The 22,669-nt window shown below is 39.2% G+C and overlaps 1 protein-coding gene across 3 annotated transcripts in view; it reads left to right on the forward strand.

The window, feature by feature from the left end:
* Positions 1 to 22,669, forward strand: part of NCKAP5 (NCK associated protein 5) — an 811,098-nt gene that overhangs the window by 488,831 nt on the left and 299,598 nt on the right. For all 3 annotated transcript variants that reach the window (XM_042462965.1, XM_042462973.1, XM_042462983.1), the window contains one exon: positions 6,619 to 6,709. In XM_042462965.1, the coding sequence (XP_042318899.1) occupies positions 6,619 to 6,709 (91 nt within the window). The remainder of the gene's footprint in view (positions 1 to 6,618; positions 6,710 to 22,669) is intronic.

Raw genomic sequence — 22,669 nt, forward strand, 5'->3', positions numbered from 1 at the left:
CAATTAACCACAGTCAAATTACATTTGTCAGATAAATGAAAAAAGTACCATTTGTGATGGATTGTCCTTGCCTCTTTTATTGTGTTTGTTCACATTACTAATTTGCAAAATTTAGCAATTCACAATGGCCTTCTCTGTCATTTATATGAATTAAAGTGATTCTGCTGTACTAATATTCACTGGGGTGTCCTGGAGATTAATTGAGGTCAAATCTGTCATCAACTACATGTACCACTCCTGTGTGCTTGGGTTGTCTGAATATCACTAAAGAATAATTTATCTATCATTTATAAACCATTTTGAAATCCTTCTACCTGAGCTTGGGAAAGAAATATGATTTGTGTTGCAATACTACATAGGGAACAGCATTTGCAAGTGTTTTTTTTAAAACTTACTCCAAACTAACAGTTCAGACAATCTCATACTGTTTTCAAAATAAGTAAGATCAGTGATCACAGTACTTTTTGCTTCTGTGGTTCAACATAGTTTGATCTCATTGTGTGAATGTCTGTCTTTGTAACACATTTTCCTTCTGGACAAATGGAAAATATGTACAAAATTATTTTTGAAAAAGTCACTGACTTGTAGATGCTTTTCTTCATTTGTTAGAATAATACAGGTTCAAAGGAGTGCTAATGCATTCTGCTATGCCTTACTCTCTACCAGGTTTCATTATTTGGGTCTGTTCTGCAATCCTTTGTTCAGTATTCAATGCCAGCACTACAGCTGACTTGAGTTGGCTTTATGTTATTTTTGCATTATTACTATTACATTTTGCTAGATTTTGTTTTTCAGTTTTGAGTACCGGTAATAGTTTTCTAGAATAGACCAGAATATTTGGATTTCTGTAGTTCAACATGTAAAGCTACTATTTTTGTGGGTAAAAACTTAGGATTTTGGTTTTACAACTTTATTTATTTATTTACTTACTTACTTATTTATTGTAGTTAGATCCTGCCTTTCTCCCAAAATGGCATTTAAGGAAGATTATAATAGTTTAAAAAAATGAAGGCAGTTACAAATTGATTACAAAAATTAAAACCAAATGGAATATCAGTATTATTAAAAACATGGTTACCACAGTTAAAAGCACTTAAAATATGTTTACAACATAGTTTCATTAAAAGATTAAAAAAAATTGAAAGCACAGCACACCACATTGTGCACACACTATAATTCCACAATTGAAATTCAAAAGGACTGTCTAAATAAGAATGTTTTCACCTGTTGACTGAAAGACAGGAGGTGGAGGGCCATCCAGACTCCCCATGGAAGGGAACTCCACAGCCTGGGAGCAGCCATAGAGATAGTTCTCCCACCAACTGCACCTGCAAAGGAAGTAGGATTGTGAGAAAACCCTCACCTGAAGATCTTAATTCATGTCCTGGTTTATATAAGGTGATACAGTCTTTCAGATAGCCCAGATCCAAGCCATGTAGAGCTTTAAAAGTCAAAACTAACAATCTGAATTCTACCCCGAAATTGATTGGTAGCCAATGCAGCTATTTCAATAGAGGAGGGCACATAATCCTTGTACTCAGTCCTGGACAACAGCCTAGCTGCAGCATTTTGGATCTGCAGAAGTTTCTAAATAGTTTCCTAAGGCAGCCCCATAAAAATGTGTTACGGAAGTCCAGAGTGCCAGATCTGACTTCTTTGGGAATAGGCTCAGTTGGTGTGCTACTTTTAGCTGCAAATACATTCCTGACCACTGCTGAGACCTGGGCATCAAGCTCAGATCCAAATCCAGGAACAGACTCAAGCTGTGAACCTGAGATTTCAAAGGGAGTGTAAACCCATCTAATAAAGGCTGGATCACTATTCCCTGATCTGCCTTCTGACTGTCTTGTCTGGGTTAAGTTTCATTTTATTCACCCTCATCCTGAAAGGAGACACTGGTTTAGTGAAGAAACATATGGATTCAGATGGAAAGGAGAGATAGAACTGAACCCCAAGGCTCCAGGTGATCTCTTCCAGTAGCTTCATGTAAATATTGAACAACATGAGGGACAGAACCCAGCCCTGAGGGGACACCACAGGAGTGTCCAGGGAGTCCACTCCTCCAAGAAAGATCAGAGCCACCATCTCAAAGATTGTCAGAAAATGTTCTGAAGGCACATGATGTGACAAGGACACCAGTGCTCAGTGATGGAGCATGTGCTTTTAATTTAGAATGTCCTATTTGCAATCCCTAGCACTGCTAGATTTTAGCAGAACTGAGTAGTAGACAAAAAGACAAATACAAATCACATCTGCTTGAAACACCTGTGACTCATTGAAAGTAGACAGAAGGAGCCCTGGTGGCTCAGGGGTTAAATGTCGGTACTGCAGCCACAAACTACAATCTTGCGAGTTCAGACCAGCTAGGGGCTCAGGGTAGACTCAGCCTAGCATCCTTCCAAATTGGCTAAAATGATTACCCAGTTTGTTGGGAGCAATTAGCTTACAGTTGTAAAACCACTTAGAAACTGCTTAGTGCAGTATGAAGTGGTATATAAATAAAGATGCTATTGCTAGTGTATTAGGAAAATTTCTTATGCTTTCTTCAATGCAATGCTGTTGACTTTTCAAATGGTAAGCAAGTCCACCTCGTAAGCTGTATGTATAATAATATATGATAACTCTACCTGAAGATTCCACTGGCTGCCCATTAGCTTCCGGACCCAGTACAAGGTGTTGGTTATCACCTTTAAAGCCCTAAATGGCTTGGGTCTAAGCTATCTCCGAGACCGCCTTCTCCCCTACAATCCTCCCCGCGTACTCCGCTCCTCTGGGAGAGGCCTACTTCAGCCATAAAAATCTAGGCTCTTGGCTACCCCCCAGAGGGCATTTTCCATCGTTGCCCCCAGACTGTGGAACGGCCTGCCAGATGAGATCTGTCTGCTTACATCCTTAGACAGCTTTAAAAAGGCTGTCAAGACGGATCTCTTCCGGCAGGCCTTCCTAGAATAGAGAACCCGGCCTTAGAAAAACATCTGGGAAAGATACTGCTGCTCCCACTGATTGTTTGTTGGTATGATGTTGTTGACCTTCTGGTCAGTTTTTAACTTGTATGTTTGTTTGTTTGTTGTTTTTTGTCCTGTTTTTTTTTTAAATATTGCATTGGATTTAATACTTTTTTAAGGAGGGGAGGGTACCAGGGATTTTATATGTTTTGTATTTTTAACTTTGTTAGCCGCCCCGATTGTTCTCAGAGGGGCGGGATACAAATAAATTTTATTATTATTATTATTATTATTATTATTATTATTATTATTATTAGATTCATGGCACTGATTGTAATGTTAGGGGTTATTTCTGCTGTTGCTCTCTTGTGAGATGGGATTTTATTGGAAGGGGGTGGGGGGGGAGAATAAAATGGGCAGAACAGTAATCTTTTCATGCATTTCTTGAGATTTCCATCCATGCATATATGCATAAATGAACATAACATTTAAATGCTTTTCCTTGTTGCTAGGTGAACAGTATAGATAACCCAACCTTTATGCATTTCTTTAATAAAAAGAACAAGATCTACATTTAGTTTTCCATTATAACAGCTCTTTCTGTTATCTAGATTAGTTTGCCACACTATGTATTTTGGTCTGCTTCTAGAAATTGTTTTGCTGTAAAGTGCATCTGAGCAGGCAATAGCCTGGTTGGAGTTTACAGTCTTTACAAATGCATTAAAGAAAATAGGCTTCTGGATGTTTTGTGTGTAGTTGATAAAGCATGCAACGTTCATCTTTTCTCTGAAATATAAGAATATAGAAAAACTTTGAGTCACATCATTGGTCCATCTGGCTCAATACTGACAACACTATACAAAAAGCATTTCCCACAGGAATTTGTTGTTGCTCTTTGCTATGAAATTGACTTCAACTTATGCTGACCTTATTACTGAGGCTGCATCTACACTGCAGAAATCATGCAGTTTGACACTGCTTTAACTGCCATGGCTCAATGATGTGGATTTCTGGGATCTGTACTTTTGTGAGCTATGTAGCCACCCCTCTCATCAAGCTCTGATGCCACAACAAACAGCAAATCCCAGGATTTTACAGCATTGAGCCATGACTATTAAAATGATGTCAAACTGAATTATTTCTTCAGTGCAAATAGAGCCCAAGAGACCTCCAAGACCCTTGGTTATCTGCCTTCCTGCTCAGACCTTCTACTGTACAATCTGGGCTGTGGCTTCCTTGATGGATTCAGTCCATCTGTATTTCAGTCTCTCCTTTTCTCTTGCCTTCTATTTTACCAAGTCTTTTCCAGTGAGTGATGTCTTCTCATGATATGTCCATAGTTCAACAGACTAAGTTTAGTAATCTTGGCCTCTAGTGAGAGTTCAAATCTGATTTACACTTCGACTCATTTATTTTGATTTATTTATTTATTTAAAGCATTTCATGGTATCTGTAGAATTCTTTTACAGCAAGACATTGCAAATTCCTTGACTTTCTTTCTGGCAGCAGTGTACAAAATACAAAACATTGCCTCTTTTCTGCACAAAAAGTACAGTTTTATAGGGGGAAATCTGTTCAAGAGGAGTCCTAAAGTGCAGATAGCCATCAAAATCCATGCAGAAACCCTCATATTGTAGAATAGTAAGGAGAAGGATTAATACTCTAAAGGTAACTAATTTTGTGTGATCTTGGACGCTACATAGGATCAGCCCTGGTTAGTAGTTGGATGGGAGACTGTAGGCTATATTTCAGAGAAAGGAACTGGCAAGACCACCTCAGGATATTCCTTGCTTATGAAAACCTTTTGAAATTCATTGGATTGCCATAAATTGACAAGTGATTTGAAGGCACATACACACACACACACGTCTATGCATACACACACACCCATGTATGCATACATACACAGAGAGAAAACTGTTTTATTTGCTCTTTTAGGCAAGAATGAATAAATGAAGAGTTATATCTGTACTCTCGAAACTTTAGGGTACACTACTGGAGAACTAATCAGGAGATTTGCAGTGCTGTACATGCATTTATGCTTCATGCAAATATTCTCTTTGTGGAAGGTTTATTAAAGATGAAGAAAATATAGAATAAAGAAAGTTTCTGATTAAGGTCAACATACTAAGTACGAATGGTTCTAGTCTGCTATTGAGAACTGTGGGCTTTTGTCTGAACCATGGATTACATTTGGTTGTTTTTATTCACATTTGGTCAACAGATGGGATGACTGTACTAGGTGCATTCTGGAAGCCTGCATATCAAATAAATAATAATTAGTCTAAAAATAACTGAACTGTCACTGAACATCTGACTAGAATGGATCTCTTTTGATTACTCTTTCATGGGAAGCCAGAGGAATGCTTATTTTAACATAGACAACTAAATAAACTGAAATGTGGTCATCAAAAAAGTTACTGTAATCAATTCTTACTGATTTAATAGACTAGGTTGAGGAGCATAATCCCAAAGAATGCCATATGCTGGGGATAAACGGTGAAAGACCATTATCTTGATAGCCTGCTTGTGAGCACTGTAAGGCTCTGACTCTATGTAGAGAGTCTTCTAGACCATGATGGGCCATGGACCTATCTAGCAAAACAGTTTTAAGAACTTGGTGCTTGAAAAGGTTTGCTATTTGTCTTTTAGAGAACTGCCTGAGGGCCAAAGTGGAGTATTGGACAGAGTATCTGATTTGGATTGGAAGTCCTATCTTTGAATCCTTGCTTAGCTTACTGGCAGTCATTTGTTTTTATACAGTTTGGCAATGGATACAGAAATACACTGTTAGCTCTTACCTATGCTATAAAATCCTTAGGGGACTGACAGCGTACACAATTAACTAATAGTAATATTTTATTATTTTTATTTTATTTCATTGTTTAAAATCTTTGGCATTTAAATGGTATCAGAATTCATTGCAAGCTACATGTTTTTGATCATTAATGAATGTAGCATTGTGATGCTCCCTAAACATCTTTCTGAAACTACCAGAATCTTCTACAAATTCCAGTTTAGCAATAGTGGATGCAATTATATAGTCTTGTCTTTTCTAAAAGCATTTCTATACTACTCGGCACTCTCTGTTTACAATCTGTAAGTCAATTGCCCCAACAAACTGGGTACTCATTTTACTGACCTACAAAAGGATGGAAGGCTGAGTCACCCTGGAGCCCTGTGGTGAACTCACAACTTTGTGGCTGCAGTACTGGCATTTAACCACTGAACCTCCAGGGCTCCTTAATTATTGATGGTTTTTGAAATCAAAGGATCTACGTAAGGTAAACGTATAAGAGAGCAAGCACAAAAGTAGTACTTCCTATAGCCCAGCAATGTCAGAGCACACAGGGAAATGCTATAGAATTTAATACTATATGGAATCTATGATTTTGAATCAAAACATTACAACCCAAAAGGATATCTTTCAAATTTCAGTTTTATTTATGTGCTGTTTATTTTAACTCTAGACATGTCTTCAGCCAGCAGTATTAATAATAAATTAAACTGCATCTTTTTCTTTGTTTTGGAGTTATGCATACATGTATGCACATGCATTGACATGAAGCAGTTAATTTGACTCTGTGACTAGGAAATGGTGGTTTAATTATCACAGTAGAGGAGGATTAATTATAAATTCAGTCTTTCACTTTTTTTCCTTTTCTCTTTCCAGAATGGAAGAGACCGTGAGGAATCTACTGCAAAGCCAAGGATCCTCAGAGCCAAATGGAGAAGAATCTGTTGCCATAATAAAGACATATCAGGTAGTAGTGATATGAATATATTCTCATCTGTGTACACTAACTGATATGATAACTGGGTCATGCAATTTGTCTCTGAGTTTGTTGATTTAGGGACTGATACAAAGTTCAATCTTCAGATTAAAAACACCTCCAAGAGAAACAGCTGTATAGAGGGAATTGTTGGGAAGGGGCAGGTTGATGCTGGCTATGGATACCAGTGAATCTTAAAAACAAAACAAAAACCCAACATCTTATTAGTAGTTAAATCTGAAGTAGACCCATTGCATCAATGGGATTTATATAAGTGTTGACTTCTTCACCAGTAGATTTGTTCTAGTGAGAAACTAGCAATACAATTTAGTCAAACATGTACTAAAAAGAAAGAAGGGTGGTCAAAAGTGCTATGTAGGAGCATTATGTTTCTGAAAGGATATTTCTCAGTGCTGTCAAAGACTTGGATTGTATGAGCATGCATAAGTAGACAGGAACACCATCAGAGATACATGGAGGCCTGAGGGAGAGAAAAGTAGATGGGGGACATTAGTGTAGCAACTGAAAGAATACAGAGGGTTATCATGAAACATTCTTCTTTCCATTGCCTACCTTTCCACATACACATTGATACACACACACCTATGTGTGCATGTGGAATGTTTGTATGGTTATCAAACAAGGTGTGTTTGTGTATACTGCTTCTACGCATGTGTACAGTTGGCCCTTAGTATTCACTGGATACCAAAATCTGTGGTTGGTCAAGTCCCCACAATGACATAGTAAAATGGTGTCTCTTATATAGAATGGCAAAATCAAGGTTTGCTTTTTGGAATTTTTTTAAAGAATATTTTCAAGCCCTGAATGGGGACATCTGTGGATGCAGAATTCATGGTTACAGGGAATCAACTGTATTTGTATTTTAGCTTTTGTTCTTCTAAACAATAGTTTTGTTAATATTTGAACTGAACTAATTTCAAACTTGTACAATTAAACAGTAGGAATGAAAAGAACACTGGGGATGGAAAGAATGTTCAAAGACTCAAGAAAAAAAATGAGAGAGGGGCTTCTTGAATGTCCAGAAATGGTGATGAGCACAATCTTCTTCTAACACCTTTCTTAATTTTCATGCAGTTCATGAATAGACTTTAAGAGTATCTGTCCACCCACATGAACTGAGTTTCACCTTTCTGTTTCCCTTCTACTGGTATGGCCATGTAGTGACTGGCAAGGGAGTAGGAGTAGATGAGTGAGATCATGGCAGTATCCTGCAGGATCTCTGCATCCAAGTCCTGAACACAGCCTGCATCAGTGTGCAAAACTTCAGATGGGAAATTTTCCTTGTTCATCTGCCCCTATCCCCTCCCACCCACATGACCAGTTATTTATGTTAGAGGGCTGTGTGAGTGGGAGGAAGGCTAAGGGAACATAGCCGACTCAGGCTTGTCCATCCCTGGGTATGATAGCCATTAACAGGCAATCGTCCTTGCATGTCTACCTCATGCCCCTTCCCACTACATGGCCTTTCTGGTGAGAGGAAACAGGAGATAGCCAAGCTAAGCTTGTCCATTAGAGGCTATGATAGCCATCGATTAGTGATCTCACTCTCCTACTGCTGATTCCTCCTGCTGGCCACTACAGTACATGACCATGCCAGTGGGAGGAGGCAGGAGAAGGAATCACCAAGCAGCTCTGTCAACAGCTATGATAGCCATTTACCTAATTTTTATAGCCAATTAAAAGTAGAATGGGAAAGGGAAATCTTTTCGTTCCTGTGAGAATGTGTAAAATATTCTGTATTTAAAGATGTTCTTGTTGAAAAGAGAAATATGTTTACATTACTGTACTTATTCTTTCATACCAGAATGAATAATTCAGACAAACACATTTCTATTAACAAAGCTAGAATTCTAAACAGTGGGAGTAGGGCCCACTGAAAACAATAAGAACGATTTCCATTTAAACACAGCTCAGCATTGCATTTAATTAGTTGTCATTGTAACGTTCTGTATATTGGCATAATGCAAGACATTAACTTTAAAGCAGAACTTGCTCCTAAGTTAAAATATGGTATTCAAAAGCAAAATGGAATGTTGCTAAAATATTACAGGAAGAAATGTGGAAGTACAGAATGATTGTCTTGGGTATGGCTCGGAGCAGGGTGGTGAAACTATTCTATATTAGTTAGTTTTTACTGTGTGCAGCCTGTTCAAATTAATATTTGAGTAGTCATAAAAGGCCCTTCTTTGCAATAAACACTTTTGATCTATTGACCACTAGCTGCATATTTGGATTTTTCCTCCTCAAACCTAATTATTGTACAGGGATTTATAAAACTTTATTCTTATTACAATATCAATATTCCTGACTCCAGAATAAATAATCCTTCTAATGAACTTTAAATGTTGCAGAGTAGTTACGTCAGTGGAATAGCAAACAGATATAGCTCCAAACATATATGTGGTATCATTAAATTCTGTTAGGCCTTGTCAGAATTTCATCTTTGAAAAACTGAAGCTCTGAATACTTGTACTAGTGGTAATACCAAAAAGGAAGTTTTTATTCTAGCCATCTGCCATGTAAATTAATGTTTGTATCAGTGAGGAAAATAATATTATGCTCAATTACTCATAGATTGATTTTGTAAAGCACTGCAGCCAAGAGTGAACTCAAATAAATATGAGCATAAATGAAAGAATAAATGTAGCATGTTTGTACCTGTACTGATGACATTTTGTGTAGGTCGTCAAGCATTATCTAAGCTTGATACTCACTACCTTGGTTCCCAGTCACTGACTGACTACAAAGACTGCATAGGGTGGCCTCTTACTTATCACCAGAGAAAGAGGAAACACATCACAAAAAAAACAAAACAAAGGGCAAAAGAGTAGGAGAGATTTGTATAAAATGTTCTTAAGACTATTAACATATACACTTTTTAAATAGAACAAATTACTGTAACATATAGTCATAGAAATACAATAGAACTCACCATGTTAAATCATAGTGGCTTAGGTGACCTGTCTATGTGCTCTGTCTGCTATCCAACTAATTTTGGATGGATGTCTTCAAAGCCCTTGTTCTCCTTTCTAAACATGCTTTAGAAGGGATATGAACCAGATGGGTCTTCAAATGAAAGTTGCTTTGAAATAGAGGACTGTACTCTATAAAATAGATAGAACATATAACTACTCTAACGCTTCTTGGAGTAGCTGAAATTCAGAGAGTAACTATAAAAACGCCATGAGATGTATCACCAGGGTTCCATAAATTATGTCCAATTTATCAGTGAAAAATGATTGGAGGAAAGAAATAGAACCAAAGACACTATGTGAGGAAAGCAGCTCTGTGTGTCAAGAGAGGGAGAAACCAGAACATGACTAGGGTCTTGATTACACAAGCCAAAAGGCCCATTTTCCTCCTTATTCTGGTGTCATCCCGTTCACGGCCCAAATCCCAGTTCTGGTGTAAGTAGACTAGACCACATCTAGCACATCCCACACCAGAACATGGCTGCATTGGAGTAAAAAAAAAAACCCTTACCTGTTGCTTCAGATCTTCTGGAAAGATCCAGAACCTTCTGTCCATGAGTCACCATGGCTGTCTGCACGACCGCCCTGTTGGGCCACCTGCTGCATCTGCCATCACTACAGGTTGCCTGTTCTGAGATCAGAATTAGGTGTCCAGCATGTGACCAGTGTTGGGCACCTCATTCTGACCTCAAAAATGAGGGAGTTGTGGCAGTGGCGGATGCGCTGGGTGATCCAGCGGGACGCCCATGCAGACAGCCACTGTGGCATGGAGATGGCGGCTAAGGTAACATGGGGAAATGGTACAGCTGTGATGCCAGGATGGTACAGCTGTGATGCTTGGAGTGGTGTTGCTCCTGGAGTATCCTGGCCAACACCAGAAAGATGGTACAGCCAGTCCATCAAACATACCTACAGTATTATCAAAACAGGGAAGGCAATAAAAAGGGAAGGGATCTTTGCTAGTGCCATTCATATCTAGATAATAAACTCTCTCTCAAAACCTTGCTCCAGGATTTCTTAGCTGACATATTTCACTTTCCAACCATGAACATTCTTGCTAGCCTTTGAAAACATCTAGCCTACTGGTCAGCGGGTTTGCTGAAGGGTGTATGTCAGATTTCTCCGCCTTTCAAGTGTTCTTCTCAGGCATGTCCAGAGCTAAAAGGGAAGCAGCTCCTCTAGTTGCCCAAAGTACCTGTACATGCTGCTTAGGATTTCATAGCTATCATCTTCGACTTCATTTGGAAGCTCTTCCTGGTGGAAATGATTCTTCATTCCAGTGCGTTTCTCCCCTGTGAACTTCAGCAAACCATGCAATTTCTTTCTTTGAAACACATGTCCCTATCTATAAAATGAAGACAATACTATTTCACACCTCTCAGAATAGGGGAAGGGGGGGATACATTTTTAGTGTCTGTGGAAATATATTATCTTCAGGGTCTTTGATGTTCCATTATGAACATGAAAAGTGGCTCTTTTCACAGAGGTTTGATGTGGTATGCAAAATGTTTTTTTTTATTAAAACTGAATAAACTTCAAGTGAAAATAAGAGCTAGAAAGGTAAATTAGCTTCCTTTCAGTTTGGAATTGAATAAATACAGTATGCACTTTCTTTAGGCAAAACACATGGAAACAAAAGCTGTTCATTTGGCACTTCTCCACCTCATATGTATAGCTCATTTTTAGTATCAGGACCAATGGGTGTGAATGGTGGATGGATGATAAGATAGTAGTTTTATCTTTGAACATAAATATACATTAAAATACAGGCTGTAAGACAGAAAAAGTGCCGTAGCTACATGTAAGGTCCCTTTGCTTAAGTACTATCATTTCAGCAATCCCATGTGGTTGAAAAGCAGTCACCGGATGAGGGAAAAGTGAAAAGTTCGGTGTTCTGTGAGACTGTGGCAGTGCAAAGTTAAGGAAAAATTGGAGTTGAAGAAAGATTAATATAGTCTTTTTTTCCTGCTTGGAAAGGAAGGTGAGCAACTGGCCTGGCCTAATGAAGGCTTCCACAAGATCAGTGGCATCACTAGGGTTGGTGTCTCCTGGTGTGGTAATTCATGGTGTCATCCCCCCATTGACCTCCTCTCATACCACATCATCCTTAGTAATGTTTTTTGTACTAATATTACTCATAAATCATAATACCAGTATATTACTGAATGATAAAAAACTAGCAAAATTAAAATTATATAGTACCTTTAAATTATAATACTATATGCACAGCCTAAATGTATTTACATGTAGAATGGGTCCTTGGTATCCGCTGAGGTTTGGTTCCACGACCCCAGTGGATAACAAAATCTGTGGATGCTCAAGTACCATTGAATAAAATGGTATAGCAAAATGGTGTCTCTTATATAAAATGGAAAATCAGGTTTTGCTGTTTGGAATTTATACTTTTTAAAATATTTTCAAGCTGTGGATGCTTGAATCCATGGATTAAAAAAACTGTGGATAAGGAAGGCCAACTGTACATGGCTTCATGTGATTAAAGTGAAAATTAAAGTGAAATTGATAACATGTGATTTTTAAAAAAGAGAATTTAAAAATATTTTGGGGGATTTTTTAAAAAAAATTATTTTATTAAAAAACAACAACAACCCTGCAGCCTCTCCTTTTTCCTCTAGCTGAGCCTTGCCCCACCCACAGCACCTCTAGTGTTTTAAAGGGATGCAGATGAATGCCCCAGCCTGTTTCTGCCAGAAGGCAGATGTTTGGGGAGCGTTGCTGTCATCCTCCCTTAGAGTGTCACCTGGTGCGGCCCATTTCCCTCACATTCTTCTAGTAAAAGTCATCTTTTGTGGAAAGCTAGACCATCCTCTAGTGTGGTATTTCTGCCGATATAACAGAGGAACCAGGAGGTGAGCTCCGGCTGCTCCCCAATTCCAACCCAAACTGACTGCAGAGGGCTGGAAAACTTCACGGGAGGTTTTCATGGAGCAGAGAGTGGAAGAAGGTTCTGCCCTGTATGTGTGAAATGGTTTTAGACCATAGCTATTGTATTCTTGGGGAATGTGAGTGCTCATTTATAAATGTAAGACTGACTTTGTACATGAAGATGTTGAGTGGATCGGGAAGCAGAAAGTACATTCAGTTTGCACTTTTTCTGTCTATTCTTCTTTCTTCTGTTCAACCCAGAGCATTTTTATTTCTCCTAATGTGTAACATGTTCATGCTCATTTAGAAATGCTCAGTTTGTGTTTCTTTTCCTGATGCCAATTCTATGCCAGGAATTCGGATGATGCTGTATAGCCTGTTTAAGATCTTTGTGTTTTCTGCTCTCCCTACTGCAATACTGTAGCATCTGAGGCTTCTCACGGTTTTAACAGGATCTACTTTAAAGTCAGGCTTATTTAGCCAGCTATTTTATGGTGAATGGACCTAAGGGTACATCTGGGGCTAGCATAATATGAAGCAGGAAAAAACTGAGTAGAAGTCCAATATGTTTAGTGTAGCTTAATTCATTAATTCTAATTAAATTAGATTTTAAGTGCCAAGTGGAAGAGTGCTCATTATACCACAGAATCTCTAGGCTAGCCACTGGCAGATCTTCCATTCAAAGCAAAGAGCTTATGTCTGTCAAGTGGGATGTTATGTGATTAAATTTTTGTGCACTTAGCAAGCACACATCCAAACGACATGGGTGGGAGTAATATTTTTTTCACCTGACTACATGATAAGTAGCTAACAAGCATCTAAACAGCTGGAGGAACAAGAATAAGGCAGAAGCATGAATGTAATTTCTTCTCAGAAGTAGGCTTGAGGAGTGCTCATGTTCTCTGGTAATAGGGTAGAAAGAGAGGGTGACACTGCTATATATCTTATTTGTTCTATAACATTTGGCATGCTTTCTTGGAACTCACATTTCACTATTGATTTTTTCTGAAAATTTAAAATTCTGAAAAAGCTACACAGAGAGGTGTGGCCTGAGACAATGACAAATATAAATTTAAGAGTAAAATCATAGTGAATGGACATTTCTGAAATTAATATATGGCATACCATCAGTTGCTTGGAGTGGTGAGTGATTGTTATGTACCTGTTTGACTCTCAAAAGTTGTTAGAGAACATAAAGGTTAGGTTGTGGGGTAGGACTGACCAGTGCAATCTCATGCGCAGTTACTTAGAAGTCACTCCCATTAAATTGAATGGAATATATTGCTAGATAGAAGTATTTTAAGACTGCAGTTTTAGTTACTGAAGGGAGAGATAGCAGTTGCCAACATGTCACATATCTGTCCTTGAAATATTATTTATTTATTTATATCCCACTTTTCTCCCCACACAGGACCCTAAGTGGCTTGCAACAAATTAAAACACAACTGACACAAAGCTGACACAACTGCTAAAAACACAAAACTATGCAAGTCACATACTTTCAGCCTCAGGTGAAGACAATGGCAAACTTCCTCTGAAGAAATATTTCCAAAACCCCATGTTAGGTTCACCTTAGGATTACCGTGGCCTGTTACAGACAGCCAAAATAAAGCTGCTTCGAGTCACAGTAGAGGTATGGTGTTTCAATGATGCATGCGTCCTAAGAGTCCAGATGCCACACCAAAGCCACACTCCAGTCCTTAGGGCTGGAGCGTGGCTTTGGTGCGGCTTCTGGACTCTTAGGACACATGCATCATTGAAATATCATACCTCCACTGTGACTCGAAGCAGCTTTATTTTGGCTGTCTGTAACAGGCCCATAAGTCAGAAATTATTTTAAGGCACACATGAACAATACAGAATTTGACTGTATTGTCAGGACTGGTATCCCTTGTGAGGGCCTGAATCCTCCCAAATTTCAGGCAACTAGATGTAGGCTGTTAGTGTTCATCACAAATGCACCCTTAAAGATTTAGCTGTTAAAAAAAAGGAGGGGGGATTGATATCTGCCCTTTACTTGGTATGCCATTAGTGCCCTGAGTTAAGTTCTCGGAAAACTTTCAGGAGAACAAGTGTGGAAGTGAGAGATATGTCCCTTTTCTTTTCAATTGACAGAAAGTCAGAGAAGGTGTTAAGTCTTTGATGGATAGTTCATCCTTTCAGATTATGTGTCTATATGTGGATGGGATGGAGTGGGGGCCTTTCTGGCAGGTTGAGGATGTTTTCCATGTCAAGGAAAAAGCAACATGGGTTATACAGTAAAAGAAATAAAACATGTATGTGAGAGTCAGGGTGACTCAGCAGAAGCCAATTGGGAACCACACAGGTTTAAATGGTAATACAATTAACAAGTCCTGAATGCCAAGGACAAGAAATGTAAAGTGGATAATTGGACACACCTGACAATTGTTAAGTGGTCAAGGCTGAGATGATGAAATCATTAATTGTAGGATGAACCAAGAGAACCAATGAGAATGGTGTACACGCCTACTGGGTGGAAACAGACAACAGTGGGTGGTACCATGCATTGACTATAATAATGACTATGAATCCCAATGTATTGTGTGGGTTGTAGTAGTGGTTAGTAGAGTGGATAGTGAGGAGTTGAGTATTGGAGTTGTGTTGGATAGTTTTGGAGCTGTATATAGTAGAATAAAGTAGATCTTTTATTTAAGACTACTGAGTAGTCTGGTGTCTTGGGTGAAGCTACAAGAACCAGCTGGATCCTGTGAAGAAGGGTGAAGACTTCTGTGGAAGTAGAGTGAGAAGGCTTGGAGAGTTTGTCGGGGTCTTCAGCCTATTCTCTGTAACTCTGCTAAGCTATAACCACTGGCCAAAACTGGTCAGCGCGGTGCACAACCAGGTGGTGAGTTCAACCAGAGGTAGAAGAGCTACAACTCCCATCATCCCTGACATTCCATACTTTAGAATTATACACCACTTTAACTGCCATAACTCTATCCTACAGAATCCTGGGATTTGTAGTTTGGTGAAGTATTCAACTTGGCCTTTCAGAAAGCTCTGGTGCCTCACTAAACTACAAATCCCTGGATTCTGTAGAATAGAGTCAAGACAGTTCAAGCGGTATCCAACGGCTTTGATTCTATGGTGTGGACACAGCCTGGTTTTAGAGAGCTTATTTCTGAGCATTTGAGGTACTGCTGTTCCTGCAGTCATACAATCACAAGACAAAGTGAAGCATTGAGGCAAACATCGATAAAAGAATCAGATTGGTAAAGTTACAACACCTGGTTGGAAGCTAAAATTGTCTACCACACAACTACACTCCCTACCTCTCCTTTCTGCCTTCCTCCTTACCTGCTTTTTTAATTGTATTGAAACTTCAGAGTGAGACAATATATCAATGTTTTACTTACTGCAGCCTGTCAGATTATATCCTCCAAAGCCAGAAGTGCATCCAAGTTTTAAGAGGACTCCCATTTCCTTCTGACTATTTCAGAAAAGAACTGCTTTGTTTTGCTTTGCTTGGGAACAAGAGCTATGGAATCTCTACCACCCCAAAGACCAAATTCCGTTTTAGAGTAGTTTTCAGACAACAGAATCCAGTGATGCACAGGGGCAAAGTCAGAAGGGAGGACCAAAAACAGAGGCAGAAAAACGGACTAAAATTAATACTGCCCTTCCTGGCTGCTTTGGGTCACTTTGGAGGTATTCTGTTTAAATGATACATGCGTCCTAAGAAACTGGAACCTGCGCCAAAGCCACGCTCCAGTCCTAAGACTCAGTCTAGGAGTGGAGTGGAAGGTTGGACTAGAATGGGGATAGAAATGTAAGCCTGCCCTGAGTGTGGGCAAGTCTAGCTATGAAACTGGATTGATACCAGGAGCCCATTAACACCTTGCAGTTTGTAGTCCTTTTATTCCACTTTATCTGCAATAATGGCATGCTATGGAATTGTGGGGTTTGTAGTTTGGTGAAGCACCAGAGATGCTCCCTGATTGAGAATTCTAAATGCTCACTCCCTTAAATTGCCAATACCAGGTTTTCAAAGAATGGAACTGTTGCAGCTAAACTGGGATAATAGCACTATACTTGTGTAGTGTGAACAGGGCCTAGAAATAAAAGGATGTGTTGCTTGAGATGAAATCAGCAGGGGAGACAGGCAGGATCAAAGCTACTTAGCAGTTGTGCCAGACATGTTATAATTTCCAAAGACTGAATTTAGGGTTCAAAGCCAGAATGAATGTGGATAAAATGCAAGTACAAATGAAATTAGATTCTAATAGGCATCAGAGAGCCAGCATGGTGTAGTGGTTTGAGCAGTAGACAATGAATCTAGAGGGCATGGTTTGAAACCTGGCTGAGCCATGTGAACTCACTGCGTGACCTTGGGCAAATCACACTCTCTCAGCCTCGTACAATAAGAATGGCAAACTGCCTCTAAAGAAACTTGCCAAGAAAACCCCAATGATAGTTTCGCCTTAGGGTCAACATAGTCAAAAATGACTTGAATGCACACAACAACAACAACAACAGGTGTCAGACAGGCTTGGGCAGAAATGAAGCTGATAGAAACATGCAACCCGCTTTCAAAGTTGTGGCATGGACAGGTAACAAGAAGGATCTACATCAAGGGGCCCTACTACAACTTCCATCATGTTAGGGATTTGTCAAGCTATAGTCTGGAATATCTAGAGGGGTTCTTTCATATCTGCTGTGGCTAATATGGAGCTTGATACTTAACAAGCCAAGTATCTGGGAGAGAGATTCAGTAGAATTATTCAGATCTGTAATTTCTATAGTCTTGAAGTTATTCTATGGCAAAGTGATGCTTTGCCTGTTGACAGAGCTCCCCTATTGAAGACCATTAATTGGTAGATGAATTCGACATTCCTCAGGGCTTCTTTTGATGGTTTCATATGTGATATCATCATGCCTAGGCCTTGTTTAAGAGGTCAGTTTTGTTTCTCTGTTTCGTGTTACCCTAACAGTTCTATGTTAATTTACAGTGCTGTGGCATATCATCCGGACATTTCCATGTGGATAATGAGCTACTCCCCCTCACCCACCCAGCAAAGTTCCAGGAAGCAAACTGTTCATGTGATTCATTGGTCATGTAAAACATCATTACAGGCTACCATCTGGAGAGGTAGTCTGCAAAGAGCCTGTTTTTCACTATAAAATATTAATAAGAGCATTTCCCCATTTAACACATTTAATTAACATTGGTATTGAACTTTTCCCGATATTTCATTTTCCTGTGTAGCTTCCATTTACTCAAAAGACCTCTTAGGGCTGAACATTTTTCAACAGAAACAAATGTTTCTGATAGATGGAAGGGCCAATAAAAGCTTCATCAGAAAATTTATTAGTGTCATTCTGCAGAGCTGTTCAATAAGGATGATACCCTGCAATATTTAGAAGTGTTTTGAGTGAAGACTAATGTGAAGTAGATTTAGATTGATGTGCCAGTGGTTGTAGGTTCATATTAAAGACATAAAGAAAACACTTTGTTCTCTTATCCATCACAGATGTTTAATCTAGGATATCTTACTGCTCACTCTGTGTATACTTTGTAAGTCAAATGGAGAGATGAAAAAGGGGGATTTTATATGTTATTGCCTGACAGCAATAATGTTAAACTGTGAACAATTTAGACTGTTCCTCTAAAACCTTCTGATTTACCTGAATCCTTTTCTTTTGCTTCAAATTTTGCCCAGCTTGCATTGAGCAAAAACTGTTGCAAGAAAACATTATTCCTGCATCTCTTGATAGACTGTCTGAAGCAAAGACTTATTCTATTCTGCTCTATTACCATCAGCAAGCAGGGGAAGTAATAATAATATTTTTTAAAAATCAGGACCCTCCACATGCCAGTTTCAAACCAGATAAGTAAAATCACTAATTTTATGCAATGAACCTTAGTTTTCTTTCATAGCTAGCTAGCACTCAGAATAGCTTGTTTTGTATTTTAGTAACAACAAGCTGTTTAGCCCTAGCCTCAATGGCCTGAAAGGTTTTCCATTAGTAAGGGGAAAGAGTTGTTTTAAATCTTGTAAGAAAACAGAAACATCCTCACATGCTCCACATACAACTGAGCTGAAGCAGCAGGTCTAAAATTTAGCAAAGATTACAATGTGTACCTTGGATCTGAATGTGCAAAATGATTTTATTTTATTATTTTTTTTGGCAACTCAAGTATCACTGTCAGAACAGTTTTAAAGGGGGATTGAAAGTCCATGCTGAAATTTAGGAGGCACCTTCCAAGAATGTCTGAACTTGAAAAATTTGTGTCAGGCCATAACAAAGCAATATGAACAATGCTTAAGGATGATAAGACCTTGGGAACAAAACCAATGGCTGTGAGAATAAAGGAAGATTTAATGATTAGTGGCAAACTGTTAAATCAAATCCTGTTGTACAGGTATAGCTCAGTCAACGAAGTAGATGTCTTTCAGATCATTGGCGGGTTACAAACCGCCAAAAAATACGTATTGAATACGTATTAGGGTTAGGAAGGGGCGGTGCTTCCGCACCCCCCTAACCCTAATACGTAGTCAATGCGTACAAGATGGCGGCGCCCTTTCTACATGGGCGCCGCCATCTTTGCGTATCGGACGCTTAGCGTCCAGACATGTCGCGCCGCTGCTGACGTAGCGAGCGCGCCCCTGGCGCCTCGCTACGTCGCAAACGCGACGCGAAAAGAAGCTCCATTTTGGAGCTTCTTTTTTCGGTCCGCGCGGGAGTCGGGCCGTCTGAAGGCTCCGGCTCCCCCGCGGACCTTCTGGCGGCGGCGGCAGAGCGCCGCAAAGAGGAGGTCTGTACCCCGCCATTGCTTCTTTAACAGAAAATTTGGTACCATAGGCAGAATTAACATGAAAAGAATAGGCAAAGCTTGCAATACCAAAAAAGAAAAAAAGAAGAAGAGTTCAACATGTTCCTGCAAACCTTTCATTAAAACGAACAACGTGTACATGTCAAATAAAAGAGATGGGCAAGCTAAGTATTGTATAAGTAAACAAAAACATTTTAACCTTCTAGAGATTACCTGAACTTTTCTTCCAAAATGCATCTAGGGAAGACTTTTTCTTTCACCAACCTGTTTTCTTGTGATTTCCATTATGGTGGCCAAACGTGCAGAAATGTACTTTAAAAAAAACCCAGCTGGGGAGTAGTTGGTAAAAGTGGGTTATCTGCTCTCCCTTTCTCTCCCCCCCCCCCCCTTTTTGCTGGTTATACATGCTGCTTAAGGGATACTGGTGGCAGTTGCTGTGTACCTTGTCTGTTTTAGGCAGGCACACACAGCTATAGTAGGTTCAGCTAGACAGAAAGGATTTTGAATGTGGAGATTTCTGTTATTTCTATAATCTGTAACTAAAATATGAGAATTTTCAAAAGGAGGCCAGGGTTAAATCGAGTCTCCAGTGCCCTCAGAGACATGTTCCTCAAAATTAATACTTCTCTTTGGTTTATTTACTTTTCTTATCTTTCTGCACTATTTTTCCTCTCCTTCTCTCCCCATTTTATTGTTCTGATGTTGTTTACCCTCAACCAGTTCTTTTCTCAGTAGTCCTTACTCTTCTACTCTGATTTCCTTTATTTTCCCCAAACAGAATTCTTATCATTGTGATCCCATCCTCTGTTCTTTATTTTCTTTTATGCAGTCTTCTTTTATAAATCTTTCTATACTCCTGGCTTGTATGTGTGTGCTCCACTATATTATCCCATCTTTTTAGGACATAAAAACAACTAGATAATGACTAATCCTCTCCCGGGTTTTTTTGTTTGTTTTTATTTTTTGAGGCACAGCCTTCTCTGAATCATTTCACATAGGTTTAAACCATGTGCTACATTAAATACATAGCATGCAGCTCAGTCTTACCTTTTAACTCCTATGATATGTGCATGGGGCCTGATCTGGATGAGGACCACCATAAGTCTGTAAGGGTGCCTTTAACCTTGTCTTCCCAGCTATTTTTCCTCTTGTTTTCTTTGTTTACAATAAATAAACAAAGATACCAGTTGGTATACAGTTGGTATGGTTTCTTTTTTCTTTTTCTATTTTAAGCTCCCATATGGGCAGGTATGAAAATTTAGTAGAAAAATATTCAGATCTCCCTTACCCATGCACAGTAGTTCTGATCTGGCTCCTATCCATGCTTACTTGGAAGAAAAACAAAAGTTAGATTCTACTGCATAGTATATATTTAGACCAAAGTGTAATATAGCTCCTATTAGTGTCAGCCTGGGATTCTGGGCACATTGCTTTCATAAAAGACAACATAGATGCTGTTGATCTCTCTGTGTAGGAATGAGGAAATTGGGATAGGAGACGGAGACTGACAGCTCCAGATCTTCTGTTGCTCAAATGATAGGGATTTCAGCGGTATGTGGTTCACAGAACCAAGGTGATGTGATAAACAGTCCCCTGGCTTGTGGCAAAGGCAATTGTCCAAGCTGTGCCTTCCATACTGCCTAGGATCTATGGATCTTAAGATTCCTGCTGCTTTCCTTTTACCATCTGCTCTGTTAGCCTACCGTAAATATGCCAGGAGACCATCGGAATCTTAGATTTATAATTCAGTCCTCTTTATCACCAATTTTCTGGCAGGCTGTGCTGATGTACATCCCATCGGATTATGGAAAGGAACAAATCTGTACTCAGGCAATGCTGGTAGTCCACCCACAGATGATCCCACCACTAGGAGCAAAGACACTTGAAATGGGCCACAGCAGCATAATACTAGAGTGCAGGATTTGTATGCCAAAGTCCCAGGTATATGCCCTGACATTTCTAGGTAGGCCTGGGAAATCTGAAATCCTGTCAATCTGCTGCTGCTCAGTATTAACAGTACTGATCCAGATAAACAAGTGGGCTGACCATTTATAAGTTGATTGCCTCAGACTCCTATAACATTGCAACACAAGCTGCACTGAAACTGCTGTGATGCTGTGCATTTAATATTGGTGGGACTATGTAACTACACCTTATCAAAAAACCATTTCTTATCCCTTTCAGCCTTGTAAATGCCTGCTGGTAGCGGCCTTTTAAAATGCAATTTCTTCATTCATTTGTAGTTTCTCCCCTAAAAAATCTTTTCAACTCTAGATATCAACCACTTGCTTCTCTACCATGATAGAAAAAGGAATTATAGCCATCTGGTATTGAACAGGAAAGTGTTGTAAGTTAATAAAGAAGGGCAAGCTTTCAGAATGTGCAAATGTGTGAGAGTAGAAAACAGGCATGTACATTATGCAAGTCACAGTTGCCCATCATGAATAGGTTTCCCCTTACAAATGCTCCACACTTATGGTGATATATATATATACAAACTCCCACTCCTGCTTGACATTCTTCCTTAAGTTCTTCTCTCTTTCCGCATCTTTGTTCATGCTGTCAGCAAAAGATATTCTGTAAATCAAAGCAATGAACATCAATGAGAACTTAATAACACACACAATTAAGGTGTTTGTAGAATGATATCCTTTATTGCAAAGAATGTGTGACCTCTCTTTCTTCAATATGGTTAATGTCCCATGAAGAAAGCAATTCCACTCTTCTTCCTCCATGTCTTGGGTGAAACCATCAACATGTTTTGTGTATAATTCTTATTACACTAAAATGAATTTTAAAATGAAGAAAACTCATTAATTTTAAGCAGTAGGTAGACTATAGGGTTGATTACTGCTTTACAATTGACCCAAGTTCCTGGGAAATTTCAGGTGGGCACACTTCAGAACTTACTAGTAATTTTTAACCTCATGAAGATTTATAGCAAATATATATATTTCAGGATTGTGAGTGTGTGTTTGTCTGACGGGGGCACTGCTATTTCTGCCCCATATGTGCCAATCAGTAGGGGAAATCTGGCTAGCAAGGGGAAGTCTGGCCAGCCCAAGTGTGGCATAGTAGTTTGAGTGTTGAACTACAACTCAGGAAACCAGGGCTGCACCCACACTGAAGAAATAATCTGGTTTGATACCATTTCAACTGTCATGGCTCAGTGCTATGGAATCCAGAGCTCCGCTCTGGTGCCCAACAAACTACAAATCCCAGAATTCCATATCATTGAACCATGGCAGATCAAGTGGTGTCAAACTGGGTTATTTCCGC

The sequence above is a fragment of the Sceloporus undulatus genome, chromosome 1 (assembly GCF_019175285.1).
Source record: "Sceloporus undulatus isolate JIND9_A2432 ecotype Alabama chromosome 1, SceUnd_v1.1, whole genome shotgun sequence".
NCBI lineage: Eukaryota > Metazoa > Chordata > Lepidosauria > Squamata > Phrynosomatidae > Sceloporus > Sceloporus undulatus.